Source organism: Arachis duranensis, chromosome 7 (genome assembly GCF_000817695.3).
Source record: "Arachis duranensis cultivar V14167 chromosome 7, aradu.V14167.gnm2.J7QH, whole genome shotgun sequence".
In the NCBI taxonomy this organism is placed as follows: Eukaryota; Viridiplantae; Streptophyta; class Magnoliopsida; order Fabales; family Fabaceae; genus Arachis; species Arachis duranensis.
The window spans coordinates 71739936-71752837 of record NC_029778.3 but is presented as its reverse complement, the minus strand read 5'-3'; the positions used below and the strand labels follow the sequence as shown (position 1 = coordinate 71752837).

At 40.0% G+C, this 12902-nt stretch overlaps 1 protein-coding gene across 1 annotated transcript; it reads right to left on the bottom strand.

The window, feature by feature from the left end:
- Nucleotides 1-6982: 6982 nt before the first annotated feature.
- LOC107459421 (uncharacterized) lies at nucleotides 6983-8446 on the bottom strand. The gene is made up of 2 exons (XM_016077653.1): nucleotides 8297-8446; nucleotides 6983-7624 (listed from the first exon to the last, which is right to left on the bottom strand). The coding sequence occupies exons 1-2, from the start codon at nucleotides 8444-8446 to the stop codon at nucleotides 6983-6985; spliced, it is 792 nt and encodes a 263-aa protein (XP_015933139.1).
- Between the last annotated feature and the right edge of the window lie 4456 nt (nucleotides 8447-12902).

The following is a 12902-nucleotide window of genomic DNA, read 5'->3' as shown; positions in this document are numbered from 1 at the left end:
TATTGTACCTCTTTAACGCAAGTCAGACTTTTCATGTGGAGTATCGCCTGGCATTTATCTGGGTTCACCTCAATTCCTCTTTGGGTGAGCATGAAGCCCAAGAATTTTTCGGCTTCTACCGCGAAGGTGCACTTTGCGGGATTAAGTCGCATACCATGCTTTCTTATGGTGTCGAACACTTTAGCGAGGTTGGATAACAACGATGCCTCATTTTGTGTTTTTACCAGCATGTCGTTTACATAGACTTCCATTAATTTTCCGATGTGGTCGGCGAAGAATTTGTTTATCAATCTTTGGTAGGTAGTTCTTGCGTTCTTGAGTCCAAAGGGCATAACTATATAGCAATAGTTTGCCTTTGGGGTTAGGAACGAGGTCTTCTCTTGATCAGGTGGGTACATTGGGATTTGGTTGTATCCTGAATAGGCATCCATAAAGGAGAGGTACTTGTATCCAGAAGAGGCATCCACAAGAGTGTCTATGGTCGGGAGCGGGTAGGGATCTTTTGGGCAGGCCTTATTGAGGTCGGTGTAGTCGGTACACATCCTCCACTTGCCATTTGACTTTTTTACCAAGACAACGTTGGCTAGCCATAATGGTTATTTAACCTCCCTTATGAACCCTGCCTCCAATAAGGCTTGCACTTGCTCTTCCACAGCTTGGGACCTTTCTGGGGTGAGCTTCCTACGTTTCTGTTGTACTGGCCGAGATCTTGGATATACCGCCAGTTTGTGACACATTAGTTTGGGATCTATGCCCGGTATGTCCGCGGCCTTCCATGCGAAGAGGTCAGCGTTATCCTTTAGGAACTGTATTAGAGGCTCCTTTAAGTCTCCCTTTAAGGTTGCCCCGTTATTTGTTGTTTTATCGTGGGCATCCCCGATCTGGACTTCTTCGATCTCGCCTTCAGGTTGCGGTCGAAGTTCCTTGCGAGCTCGAACTCCCCCGAGTTTGATAGTGTTGATTTCCTCCACTTTGGGGTCACCTTTAAGGTTTAGACTCTCATTGTAACAGTGTCGCGCAATCTTTTGGTCACACTTTAGCGATCCGTTCTAGAGTTAGGAATTTCATGCATAGATGTGGAGTGGAGACTACTGCGGCGAGCTGGTTTAGCGTTGTCTGACCTATTAGGGCGTTATAAGCTGAGCTCACGTCGTTACAATGTAATTTATGCTTAGTGTCCTTGACCAGGCTCCTTTTCCAAAAGTTGTATGCAGTGAGATGTATCCTAGTGGTTGAATAAAGGTGTCCCCCAGTCCGAACAAGCTATTCGGGTACGCTCTGAGCTCTTTCTCTTATAGGCCGAGCTTGTCGAAGGCGGCTTTGAACAAGATGTCTCCGGAGCTCCCTTGGTCTGCCAATGTTCGGTGGAGATTAGCGTTAACGAGTATGATAGTAATGACCATGGGATCATCATGCCCCGGGATGATGCCTGTTACGTCTTCTTGGGTAAAGGTACCTTCACACCAAAAGCATATAGTTAGGGATAACAACTCTTTTGAGCTTTTTAGGCCAATTTTGAGCCTCCTAACCATTGATGCTCAAAGCCTTTGACCTTTTTCTCTTGATTTTTCTTTTTCTTTATATATATATAATACTTCTCCAAAGTCACTTTTCTTTAAGAGTCAATATGCTTAACTCCAATGTCAAATATGCACAGTTAATTTATACATTCAAAAGATAAAGATAAGCCCACCACTTTAAGATAAATAGAAGAACTTGTAATATAACTCCAGACCTTATATATTTTATTACCTCTTTTTCAATAAGTTTTCCTTTTAAGCTTGACGAGGAATACATAAGAAATCTTAAAACGAAAATACTGAAATAGACAACTAACTAGAAAGCAAGGAGATCCTAATAAAATAAAGTACTGAAAACATGGATAAAATATGGGAGATGAAGGTCAACCACCTTAGTTTTGGTGGCTGCTGCTCTCTCTAGAGGACACCTTCTGGTGCTATAACTCTTCTAATTCTCGCCCTTGCTTCTTTTGTTCCTCAGTCAACTTATGAAGAAGGAGGGAATGGCCTCTGTGTTCGTCCTTTAGTTAATCCATAATGGATATCAACTGTCCAATGGATACTGCCAGTTGAGTCCAGTAGTTGCGCAGAGAGATGCTCTATTCTTGAGGCCACTTAGGCTGTTTCCTCTGAGAAAGGGAAACTAGCTTCAGAATTGGGGCTTCATGTCCTCCATGTCCTTCTTGGTGATTGGGTTATCCACTGTAATAAATATATCTCTATCAATCTGGACTTTGGCTCCGTCACACAAGCAAGAGATGAGGCGGGGGAAGTCAACCTAGATTGGGTTGAGGTTTTTGCTACAATCTTATACATCTCACAAGGGATCAAATGATGAACTTCCATTTCATTGCCAAGCATAAAGCAATGGTATCACAACCCGGCTCACAGTGACCTCAGAGCAGTTGCTAGTGGGAAGGATAGAGCGCCCTATGAAATCCAGCCATGCTCTAGCAACTGGATTAAGATCCATCCTTCTCAATTGGAGTGGTTGACCCTTTTTGTCATTTTTCCATTTTGCTCCGAGAAGACATATGTCTTTGAGGACTTGATCTAGCCTCGGGTCAACGTGTACTCTCCTATTAAAGGAGTTAGGGTCATCCTTTAATGGGGGGTAAATTGAAGATTTCCCTCACTTTTTCCATTCTGAATTGCAAGGTCTTTCCTCGGATCATGGTGCACTATAAGTTGAAATCAGGTCTCTCTTTCTTTTATTTGTACATCATCCATATATTTGCATAACACTCTCAGACTTTTAAAACTCCAACCTCAATTACGGGGTTAGTCAAAATTTCCTAACCCCTTATTCTAATTTGTTCTTGAATTTCTGGGTACTGATCAACCTTCAATTCAAATTTTACTTCCGGGATTACTGTCTTCTTACTTACTAAATTGTAGTAATGTTCCTCATGAAGCTTGGAATAAAACTAGAGGGGCTCATAAGGTACTGTTGCGGGAGCTCTTTCTTTTCTTTTTCTTGAGATAGAATCTCCACACTTTGGTGCCATGGGAGGTGAAAAAGTGAAAAAGTGGAGCGTCCTCAACACCAATTTAAAGGTTTTGCTCATCTCCGAGCAAAGAGGTGGAAAGAAAGAGAAAAGAAGAAGAAGCGCGAGAGGATGGGAGAAGAAGAGAAAAGGCATGTGGAAGGAGTGAAGGGGAAAGACGTGTATATATAGGGGTGAGGGAGAGGAAATTTGGTTATGGGAGGGGTGTGGTCGATGTTGATTCAAAATTTTAAGTATTAATAGGTTAGTTGGAGAGAAAAGAATTACAACAAGAAGATATGATAAAAAGATATGTGTGAGTGAAAAACTTATGATTGGGTTGCAAGGAAAAAAAATATGAATGGAGGGTTGTTAGTGAAGAAAAAAGATATGATATGGATGATATAAAAAAGATGTGAATGCAAAGATATGGGTGAAAAGATACGGGTTGAAAAGAGTTGAATGAGAAAGATTTTATTTTAAAAAAGATTTGGGTTGAAAAAGATATGAAATGGGAAGATATAGATTGAAAAGATATGATTTGAAAAGATTTGGTTTGAAAACTCAACTCTATCTTCCCCTATTTGAAAATTCAAATCATTGCCTCCCCCTTCTGGGCGTTCAACGCCAGAGGGGGATCATCATGTTTTTTTTTTTGTGGGGTATTCTACGCCAAGAATGGGCATTGAACACCTATTGGGGACTAAAAAAATGTTCCTGGGTGCTCCTGCTTGGGCATTGAACATTTTGCTTCCACTCTCCTTCTGGCATTGAGCGCCAGTTCTGACGTTCAATGCCAGCAAGAGGCTCCCTCTAGGGTATTTTGTTCTCTCCTATGCGTTCCTGTTTCTGTTCTAAGTTCTACATATGATCACAAACGTGAATAAGAAGAGGAAAACTATGAAAAACAATAGAAAATAGAATGATATGAATTGAAAAACCAAAATGATATAAAAGAGAATAAAATTAGGAAAAACTATACATATGGTTGGGTTGCCTCCAAAAAAGCACTTCTTTGTTGTCATTAGCTTGACATTCACTGTTGTCTTGTCAGTAAGAGGGTGCATTGCTCGCACACCATCTCATCCCCTAGGTAGTGTTTCACCCTGTGGCCATTGACGAAGAATGTGCTGCCCGAATTCAGGTCTTGTAGTTCTACATGACCATAATGCGACACTCTTGTGACCACAAAGGGTCCTGACCATCTTGACTTGAGCTTTTCAAGGAATAGCTTAAGCCTGGAATTGAAGATTAAAATCTTCTGGCTAGGCTCGAAGACTCTGGAGCATATCCTCCTATCATACCATTTCATGGACCTTTCCTTGTAGATATTAGCATTCTCAAATGCAACATGCCGGAATTCATCCAGTACATTTAATTGGAGTAATCTCTTATCTCCTGCTACCTTGGTGTCAAAGTTTAGGAACCTTGTTGCCCAGTAAGCTTTGTGCTCCAATTCCACAGGGAGATGACATGCTTTACCATAGACTAGCTGATAAGGGGACATCCTGATGGGGGTTTTGAACGCAGTTCGGTATGCCCAGAGGGCATCATCAAGCTTCCTTGCCAATTATTCCTGGAGGTGCTCACTATCTTCTCCAGAATTTTCTTGAGTTCCCTGTGAGAGACCTCAACTTGTTCACTTGTCTGCGGTTGGTAGGGTGTTGCCACTCTATGACGGACGCCGTATCTCTGCAGAATTGAGTTAGCTGTTTATTACAGAAGTAGCTGCTTCTGCCACTGATCAGTGTCCTCGGGATACCAAATCTACTGAAGATGTATTTTTGGAGAAATTTCAGCACAAATTGGGTGTCATTAGTGGGAGACGCTATTGCCTCAACCCCTTTAGACACATAGTCCACCGCCACCAGGATGTATGTGTTTGAGTATGAGGGTGGAAAGGGTCCCATGAAGTCAATTCCCCATACGTCAAATAGCTCAATCTCCAGGATTCCTTATTGTGGCATTTGATGATTGTGAGGAAGGTTTCCAGCTCTTTGACACCTATCACAATTGCAGATAGTCTCGAGAGTCCTTGAAGAGAGTTGGCCAGTAGAACCTGCTCTAAAGGACCCTAGTAGTTGTTTGCTCTCCTCCAAAATATCCTCCATACTCATAACCATGACAATGCTAGAGAATTTGCTGGGTTTCCTGCTCGGAGACACAATGTCGGATTATGCCATCTGAGCATCTCTTAAAGAGATAGGGTTCATCCCACAAGTAGTACTTAGCATCATGCAGAAGGTTTCAAACTTGCTGTTTAGTGAACTCCTTGGGGATGAACCTTATGGCCTTATAGTTTGTAATGTCTACAAATTATGGTACCCTGTGAATTGCAAAAAGTTGCTCATCTGGGAAGGTCTCGGATACGGCAGTAGTGGGAGGTGGCGTTCCCTCTTCGGGCTCGATCCTGGATAGATGATCAGCCACCAAGTTCTCTGATCCCTTTCTGTCCCTAACCTCAATTTCGAATTCCTAATGGAGAAGCACCCATCTGATTAACCTTGGCTTAGAATCTTGCTTGGTTAGAAGGTACTTAGGAGTAGCATAGTCAGTGTAAACAATAACCTTAGAACCAATTAAATAGGATCTAAACTTATCAATGGCATATATAACTGCAAGTAGTTCCTTTCCTATGGTGGTGTTGTTCTTTTGAGCATCATTCAGAACGCGACTGGCATAATAAATGACATGCATAAGCTTATTATGTCTCTGTCCAAGAAGTGTTCCAATGGCAAAATCACTGGTATCATACATCAGTTCGAATGAGAGGGTCCAATTGGATGCAGAAAAGATAGGTGCAGAGATAAGCTTTGCTTTTAAAGTTTCGAAGGCATGTAGGCAACCTCATTAAAAATGAAAGGAGTGTTGGTAGCTAGAAGATTGCACATGGGTTTTTCTATTTGAAAAAAATCTTTTATAAACCTCCTGTAGAATCTTGCATGTCCCAAGAAACTTTGAATTGCCTTAACATTAGTAGGTGGTGGTAATTTTTCAATTAGTTCTACCTTAACTTGATCAACCTCTATTTCCTTGTTTGAAATTCGATGCCTAAGAACAATTCCTTTAGTGACCATAAAGTAGAATTTTTCACAATTAAAAACTAGGTTTGCTTCTTAGCATCGTTTTAGAACCAAGGCTAGGTGGTTAAGGCAGGAATCAAAGGAATCACCAAAGACAGAGAAGTCATCCATGAATACCTCAAGGAATTTTTCAACCATGTTTGAGAAAATGGAGAGCATACCCCTTTGAAAGGTTGCTGGGGCATTGTAGAGGCCAAACGGCATCCTCCTATAGGCGAATACCCTATATGGGCATGTAAACGCCGTCTTTTCTTGATCATGAGATCTACTGCAATCTGATTGTAGCCTGAGTAGCCATCTAGAAAGCAATAGAATGTATGGCCAGCTAGCCTCTCCACCATCTGGTCTATCAAAGGTAGGAGAAAGTGATCCTTTCTTGTGGCGTTGTTGAGCCTCCTGTAGTCGATGCACATGCTCCATCCTGTGACCGTTCTTGTAGGGATTAGCTCATTCTTTTCATTGTGGATCATTGTCATACCCCTTTATTGGGTACTATCTGCATAGGGCTTATCCAGAGACTATCTAAAATAGGATATATGATTCCAGCTTCCCAAAGTTTTGCAACTTCCTTTTGGACCACCTCTTTCATAGCTAGATTCAGCCACCTCTGTGGTTGCACAACCGGTTTAGCATAATCTTCCAGTCAAATCTTGTGCATACACCATGTGGGACTGATCCCTTTTAAGTCACTTATGGTCCATTCAAGAGCTGTTTTGTGGGTTTTGAGGACTTGAATTAAAACTTCTTCTTCTTGCTGTAGTAGGTAGGAGCTTATAATCATTGGATAAATGTCGCCATCTCCTAGAAACACGTACTTCAAGAATGGAGGTAAAGGCTTGAGCTCGAGTTTAGGAGGCCCATCTTCCTCTTCAGGTTTGTTTAGTGTCTCCTTCTAAAGTTCTGGCTCATCCAGTTCAGGCAGAATGTTCACAAGAATCATGTCAAGTTCCTCTTCGGGTGTTTCAGCCTCAAACACTTCTTTAACTAGGGGCTCTATGGCATCTATCCTCATGCATTCCTCTGGGGGATCTGGGTGTTGCATGGCCTCGACTACATTCAGTAGAACCTCCTCATCATTGACTCTCAGTGTCACTTCCCCCTTTTGGACGTCAGTGATGGTTCGTCCTGTGACTAGAAAGGGTTTTCCTAGAATGATAGATGTATTCTTGTCCTCCTCTATATCTAGTATCACGAAATCCACAGGAAACGTAAATGGTCCTACTTTCACAAGCTTGTATTCCACCACTCCCATTGGAAACTTGACTAAGCGGTTAGCAAGTTGGAGGCAAATACGGGTGGGCTTAATTTCTTGAAATTGGAGTTTCCTCATTAATGACAATGGCATCAAGTTGATGCTTGCTCCAAAATCGTATAAGGCCTTCTTTATACAAGTGTTTCCAATGGTACAAGGGATTATGGAACTCCCCGAGTTTTGCAGTTTTTCTGATAGATTCCTTTGAATTACTGCATTGCACTCCTTGGTGAGCACAAATGTTTCTGCCTCTTTCCAATTCCGTTTGTTACTCAATATGTCCTACATAAACTTAGCATAGGAAGGAATCCGTTTCAGAGCTTCTGTAAAGGAGATTTTGATCTTAAGCTTGTTAAAAACTTCTAAGAACTTGGCAAATTACTTGTCCTTTTCTGCCTTCTGAAGTTTCTGAGGTATGACAGCTTGCCCTTATATTCTGAGGGCTTTTGGCAGTGCAGGATGAGTATCCAGGGTAACTGGAAAGGGGTTATCAGGGTGTCTGAGGGAGACATCCCTTGGATTGGCGTTTATAGCTCCTCCCCATTCTGGGCGTTGAACGCTTGTGCTACCCCTTGCTGGGCGTTCAGCGCCCTCAATCGTGCTCTGGATATTTGTGTTTTCCTACACTTGTGTCTCATCTGCATCTTGCACCCTTTTGTTCTGAGGTTGTGTATTCAAGGCTCTACCATTTCTTAATTGAATTGCATGGCACTCCTCCCTTATCTGTTTAGATATTTGCTATTTGGCTTGGCTAAATTATGTTTTCATATTCTTCCTTATCTATTCAGATAACTCAGCAAACATGGATGCCAGGTCGGATAGGGTTTCATGTTGTGGGACCATGGAAGGGGTGTTGTCAACTGACCCTTGTAGGTTTAGTACTTGTTGTGTGAGAAAGTTCAGCTGCTAGGTTAAAGATTCATTTTGTTCAAGAATGGTGGGTTCAGTGAATACAGCCTTGACTTTCCCTTTCATTGAGGTTTCACTAGATAAGTTTAAATATTGATTGTTGGCGACTGTCTCAATGAGTTCATCAGCTTCTTCAGTTGTCTTCTTCATGTGTATTAACCCATCAGCAGAGTTATCTATGGATATCTTGGCCATGTCTATGAGTCCATAATAGAAAATATCCAGCTTAACCCAATCCAAAAATATTTTTGTAGGGCATTTTTTGAGCATCAGTTTGTACCTTACCCGAGCATCATGAAGGGAGTCACTTTCCCCTTGTTTAAAGGTCTGAATGTCCAGTCTCAGCTTAGTCAGCTTCTTTGGGAGGGATATTGGTTCAGAAACTTGTCACCACTTTACTCCATGTGTTCAGGCTCGCTCTGGGCTAAGCATCCATCCACCTTTTTGCTTGGTCTTTCACAGTAATTGGGAAGAGCAGCATCTTGTAGACGTTAGGGTCTACTCCATTGGTATTGACAGTGTCAGATTTGTAGGAAGTTAGCAATAAATTCAGTGGGTTCTTCCTATGGAAGTCCATGAAATTGACAGTTTTGCTGCACTAGAGTGATTAACTTTGGATTGAGCTCAAAATTGTCTACTCTAATATGAGGCACAATGATGCTCCTTCCATAGAGATCAGGGGTGGGGGCTGTATAAGATCCCAAAGCTCTTCTGAGTTGTGCACTTTCATCTGGATCCATAGTGGTTTTGCTGTTCCTGTGTGCAAAACACAAGAGAGAAGAAAACTGTGAGTCTCTATGTCAAAGTATAGAGAGTTCCTGGTGAGATGTCCAAAGAAACTAACTAAAATAAGGTAAGTACGACAAACAAAAATTTCAGAAGTAATTTTCAGAAGTTAAAGAAATAGAAGTGCTAAAGAGACACCAAACTTAAAGTTTGAAATTAAATTAAGTTAAATTAAGGTTGCAAGAATTAAAATTTCTGAAAATTTAAAGAAAAAGTTTTAAAATTTTTTGAAATTTAAGAAGAAAAGAAAAAAAGAACACTAAAAAGACACCAAACTTAAAATTTGAAAATAAGAAAACATTAATAATGAAAATTTTCGAAAAATAGAGAAGTGATAAAACTTGAAATTAAAAACTCAAAGGAAATAAATGGTCACAAACTTATAAAAGTACCTAATCTAAGCAGGAAGACAACCAGTAGTTGTGAATCAGGAACAATCCCCGGCAATGGTACCAAAACTTGGTGCACGAAATTAGAACTCGTACAACTTCACCGGCAAGTGCACCGGGTCATCCAAGTAATACCTTAGGTGAGTGAGGGTTGATCCCACGAGGACTGTTGGATTGAGAAAGCAAGAGTTGTCTTGCAAGACTTAGTAAATCAAATAGAAAAAGTGTTGTTGTTGTTGAATTCGTATAAAACAAGAAAGTAAAGAAAAGAAATTAAAGATTGGTAAAGAGATAATATAAGGAAGCAGTTAAGGTCTCGGAGATGCTTATCTTTCCAGATTAATACTTCTTACTAACTATTTTAACAATGAATGACTCATTCTATGCCAAGCCATAAGTGATTAAAGCCTAATGTCTTAGTTAAATAGTTAATCACCCCAGATCGTACTAAAACGCACAGACAAGGTCAATTCTTTCAGATCAGCGGGTGAAGTTCAGAGATCTAGTTTAACGCCAAAGAAACCTTAATTACCCAAAACTGACAAAATTTCATGTCACATATCCCAATTAGCCGCAGGTAACCCTCAGTTTAGGAGGAGTGTTTTCAAGCTGTAGCCCAAGCGAAATAGCTCTGTCGAGAATCACAAGTGCTCATGTAGAATAAGGGGTCATACTGTCATTCCACCCCAGATTCATAAGATTAAGAACGAAAACAACACCTTAGAATGGAATCAAACATTAATTAAAATGGAAGAGTAATAATATTAATCCATATAAATAAGCAGAGCTCCTAACCTTTACTAGGAGGTTTAGTTACTCATATTTTACAGAGAAAATAGAATAATAGTAAAAGAAGATCTGAACTAATCTTGATGTTCGTAAACCTAAGTGATCTCCTATTCAAATAGTAAATACTAACCCTAAAAGATGTTAATTTAAATATAAAAATTACAAGGATAAGACTAGATAAGCTAAGGAGTGCTAAAATCCACTTTGGAGCCCACTTGGCTATGTGCTTCATTTGATGCCTGGCATTCAACTTGGGTTTTGGGCATTGAACCCCCATAGAGTGCTTGTTGTTTCTTTGCTCCCTGGTTGGTGTTGAACGCCGGTTTTAGACGTTCAACGCTGGGCTTGCTCCTCTTTGGGCATTAAACGCCAGGTGTAGATATTTAACACCAATTTTGGCAGTGATTCTAGAAGAAAAGTATAGACTATCATATATCGTTGGAAATCCCTGGAAGTTAGCTTTCTAACGCTATTAAGACCGCATCAATTAAACCTTTATAGCTCAAGATATTCTCGTTGGAATGCACGGCGATTCCATTCTAAGGTTTAGGGTTAGGGTTTCAGTTTCCAGCAGCTTCAAGAACACAAGTTCATAGCTTGAATTTCATCAAATTTAATCAAATTTTCACCAAAATTTCAACAAGAATTACCTATATAAACAATCAATTTCAAGCATAACAAAATGATATCATAATCACACAACTCAAACACAATTAATCAAGATTAATTTCAGCAAATCCTACCTTGATTTGCTGCCTTAAATTCGATTATGCTTCTAGGTGTTCTTTAAGTACTTTTTCCTCCTAAAACACATCAAGAACAACTTTGAATCCATAAAACCTCAATTGACCAAACCTTAATAAACATGTTAGGAAGGGATTCCTCACCTTAAATGTGCTAAAAATTAAAGATATTTGGCCCACAAGTCATGCTAAGCAAGAGATCTAAGAAAGAACATAAAGAAAACACATGTTCATGCATGTTTCCTTGAAAACCGAATTCAAAGGGGAAGGAAACAGCCATCTGATCTTATTTCCAGCCTTGATATGTTACATAGTTATGAAGAGAAAGAAGAGAAGATCATTTTGGTCAGATTGGAATTTTGATTTGAGTTTTAGTTCAGAAGAAATCAAGCTTTGAAGATTTGGAACTAAGAACCTTTCTCTCTTTTTCTCTCTTCCTTATTTTGGCCACAAGGATCAAATGAGACAGCCTTGGAGGTCTTGGGGTCGTAGAGATGGGCTGTGATTGGTTGGTTTTGAGGTGGATTAAAATAATATTAAAATATCTCTGATGTATAACTACTAAAAGTAGATGTATCAGAACACACGTAAAAACACTTCTAAAAATATTTTTCTGAGCTATGATGAGCGGATATTTTATACACTTTTTGATGTTATTTTCTTAGTGTTTTTAGTATGTTATGTTATTTTTTATTACGTTTTAGTAGGTTTTAATGAAAAATTCACTTTTTGGATGCTACTTTGAGCTTTTATGTTTTTCTTATGATTTAGGTGATTTTTGGGTGAATTTGGCAAGTTTTGGCAAAGTCTGATTCAGAGGTAAAGAAAGGACAACAGATGCTGTCAGATCCTGACCTCCGTGCATTCAAATGAGAATTTCTGGAGCTACAAAGGTTCACATGAAGCGTTCTCAACGGCGATGCAAAGCTAACTTCCAGAGCTTTCCAGCAATATATAATGGTCTATACTTTTCTTTGGAAATGAAGGCCCAAAACAGGCATTGAACGGCCAAATTACTCCCTTTCTGGCATTCAACGGCACAAGAGGTCCAAGGATGGTGTTGAACGCCCAAACCTGACCTTTAACGCCACAAAGGGAGTAAGAAAACAGCATATCTACCCCCCTATTGGGCGTTGGATGCCCATTTTCTCAAGTTAGAATCCAAGCTTAACCCAAACACTCACCAAGTGGGCCTAGAAGTGGATTTTCACACCTATAGCCTAGTTTATTTCATTATTGTAATTTCTAAGTATTGTTAATTTCTTTTAAGTCTAGTCATTAGTATAAATAAGGGAAGATCACCAATGTTTAGGATCTTCTCCACCACATTCGAACATCACATGTTACTTTTGTACAGTATGAGCAACTAAACCTCCTAGGTTAAGGTTAGGAGCTCTGCTGATTCCTATGGATTAATGCAATTTTTATGATGCATTATCGTTCTTCATCCTTATGAATCTCAATTCTACATGAGTTCTTATGAGTCCTGACCTGGATAGTATTGAACTATAGCTTGAGGATACATCACGGGTTCCAAGAGAATTATCTGGGCTAATTGGGGTTTGTGACATGAAATCCCATTAGTCAGGGGTAATTGAGGTTCTTGTGGCTCTAAGGGCTAGAACCATAAGAGCATCAATCTCTGATCCGACCTTGTCTGTGGCATTTTTAGTAGGATCATCAAAGAGATTAAATTGCGCATGCTTCACCCTCTCCCAGATTGATCTAGTTCGTTCGAATTTTGGTTTGGACCTGAGGAGATTAATGACCACGACCCAAGGCTTAATCACTTGCATCCTTGCCATTAAAGGAATCATCCATCATTGAAGTAGTGAGTATGACGTACTAATCCAGAAGAAGAAGCATCTCTGAAGCCTTAACTGACTGCTAATTACTGTTTCTATGTTCTTTTGTTATTGCTTGTTTATGCGCCCACAACAAACA

What these genes read in the sequence shown, in the direction of transcription:
- LOC107459421 (XM_016077653.1), bottom strand. Translation starts at nt 8,446, where the DNA reads ATGGCCAAGATATCCATAGATAACTCTGCTGATGGGTTAATACACATG. An exon ending in TGAAAGGGAAAGTCAAGGCT is followed by an intron (nt 7,625 to 8,296) that starts GTATTCACTGAA and finishes AAGTTTATGTAG; the next exon opens with GACATATTGAGTAACAAACG.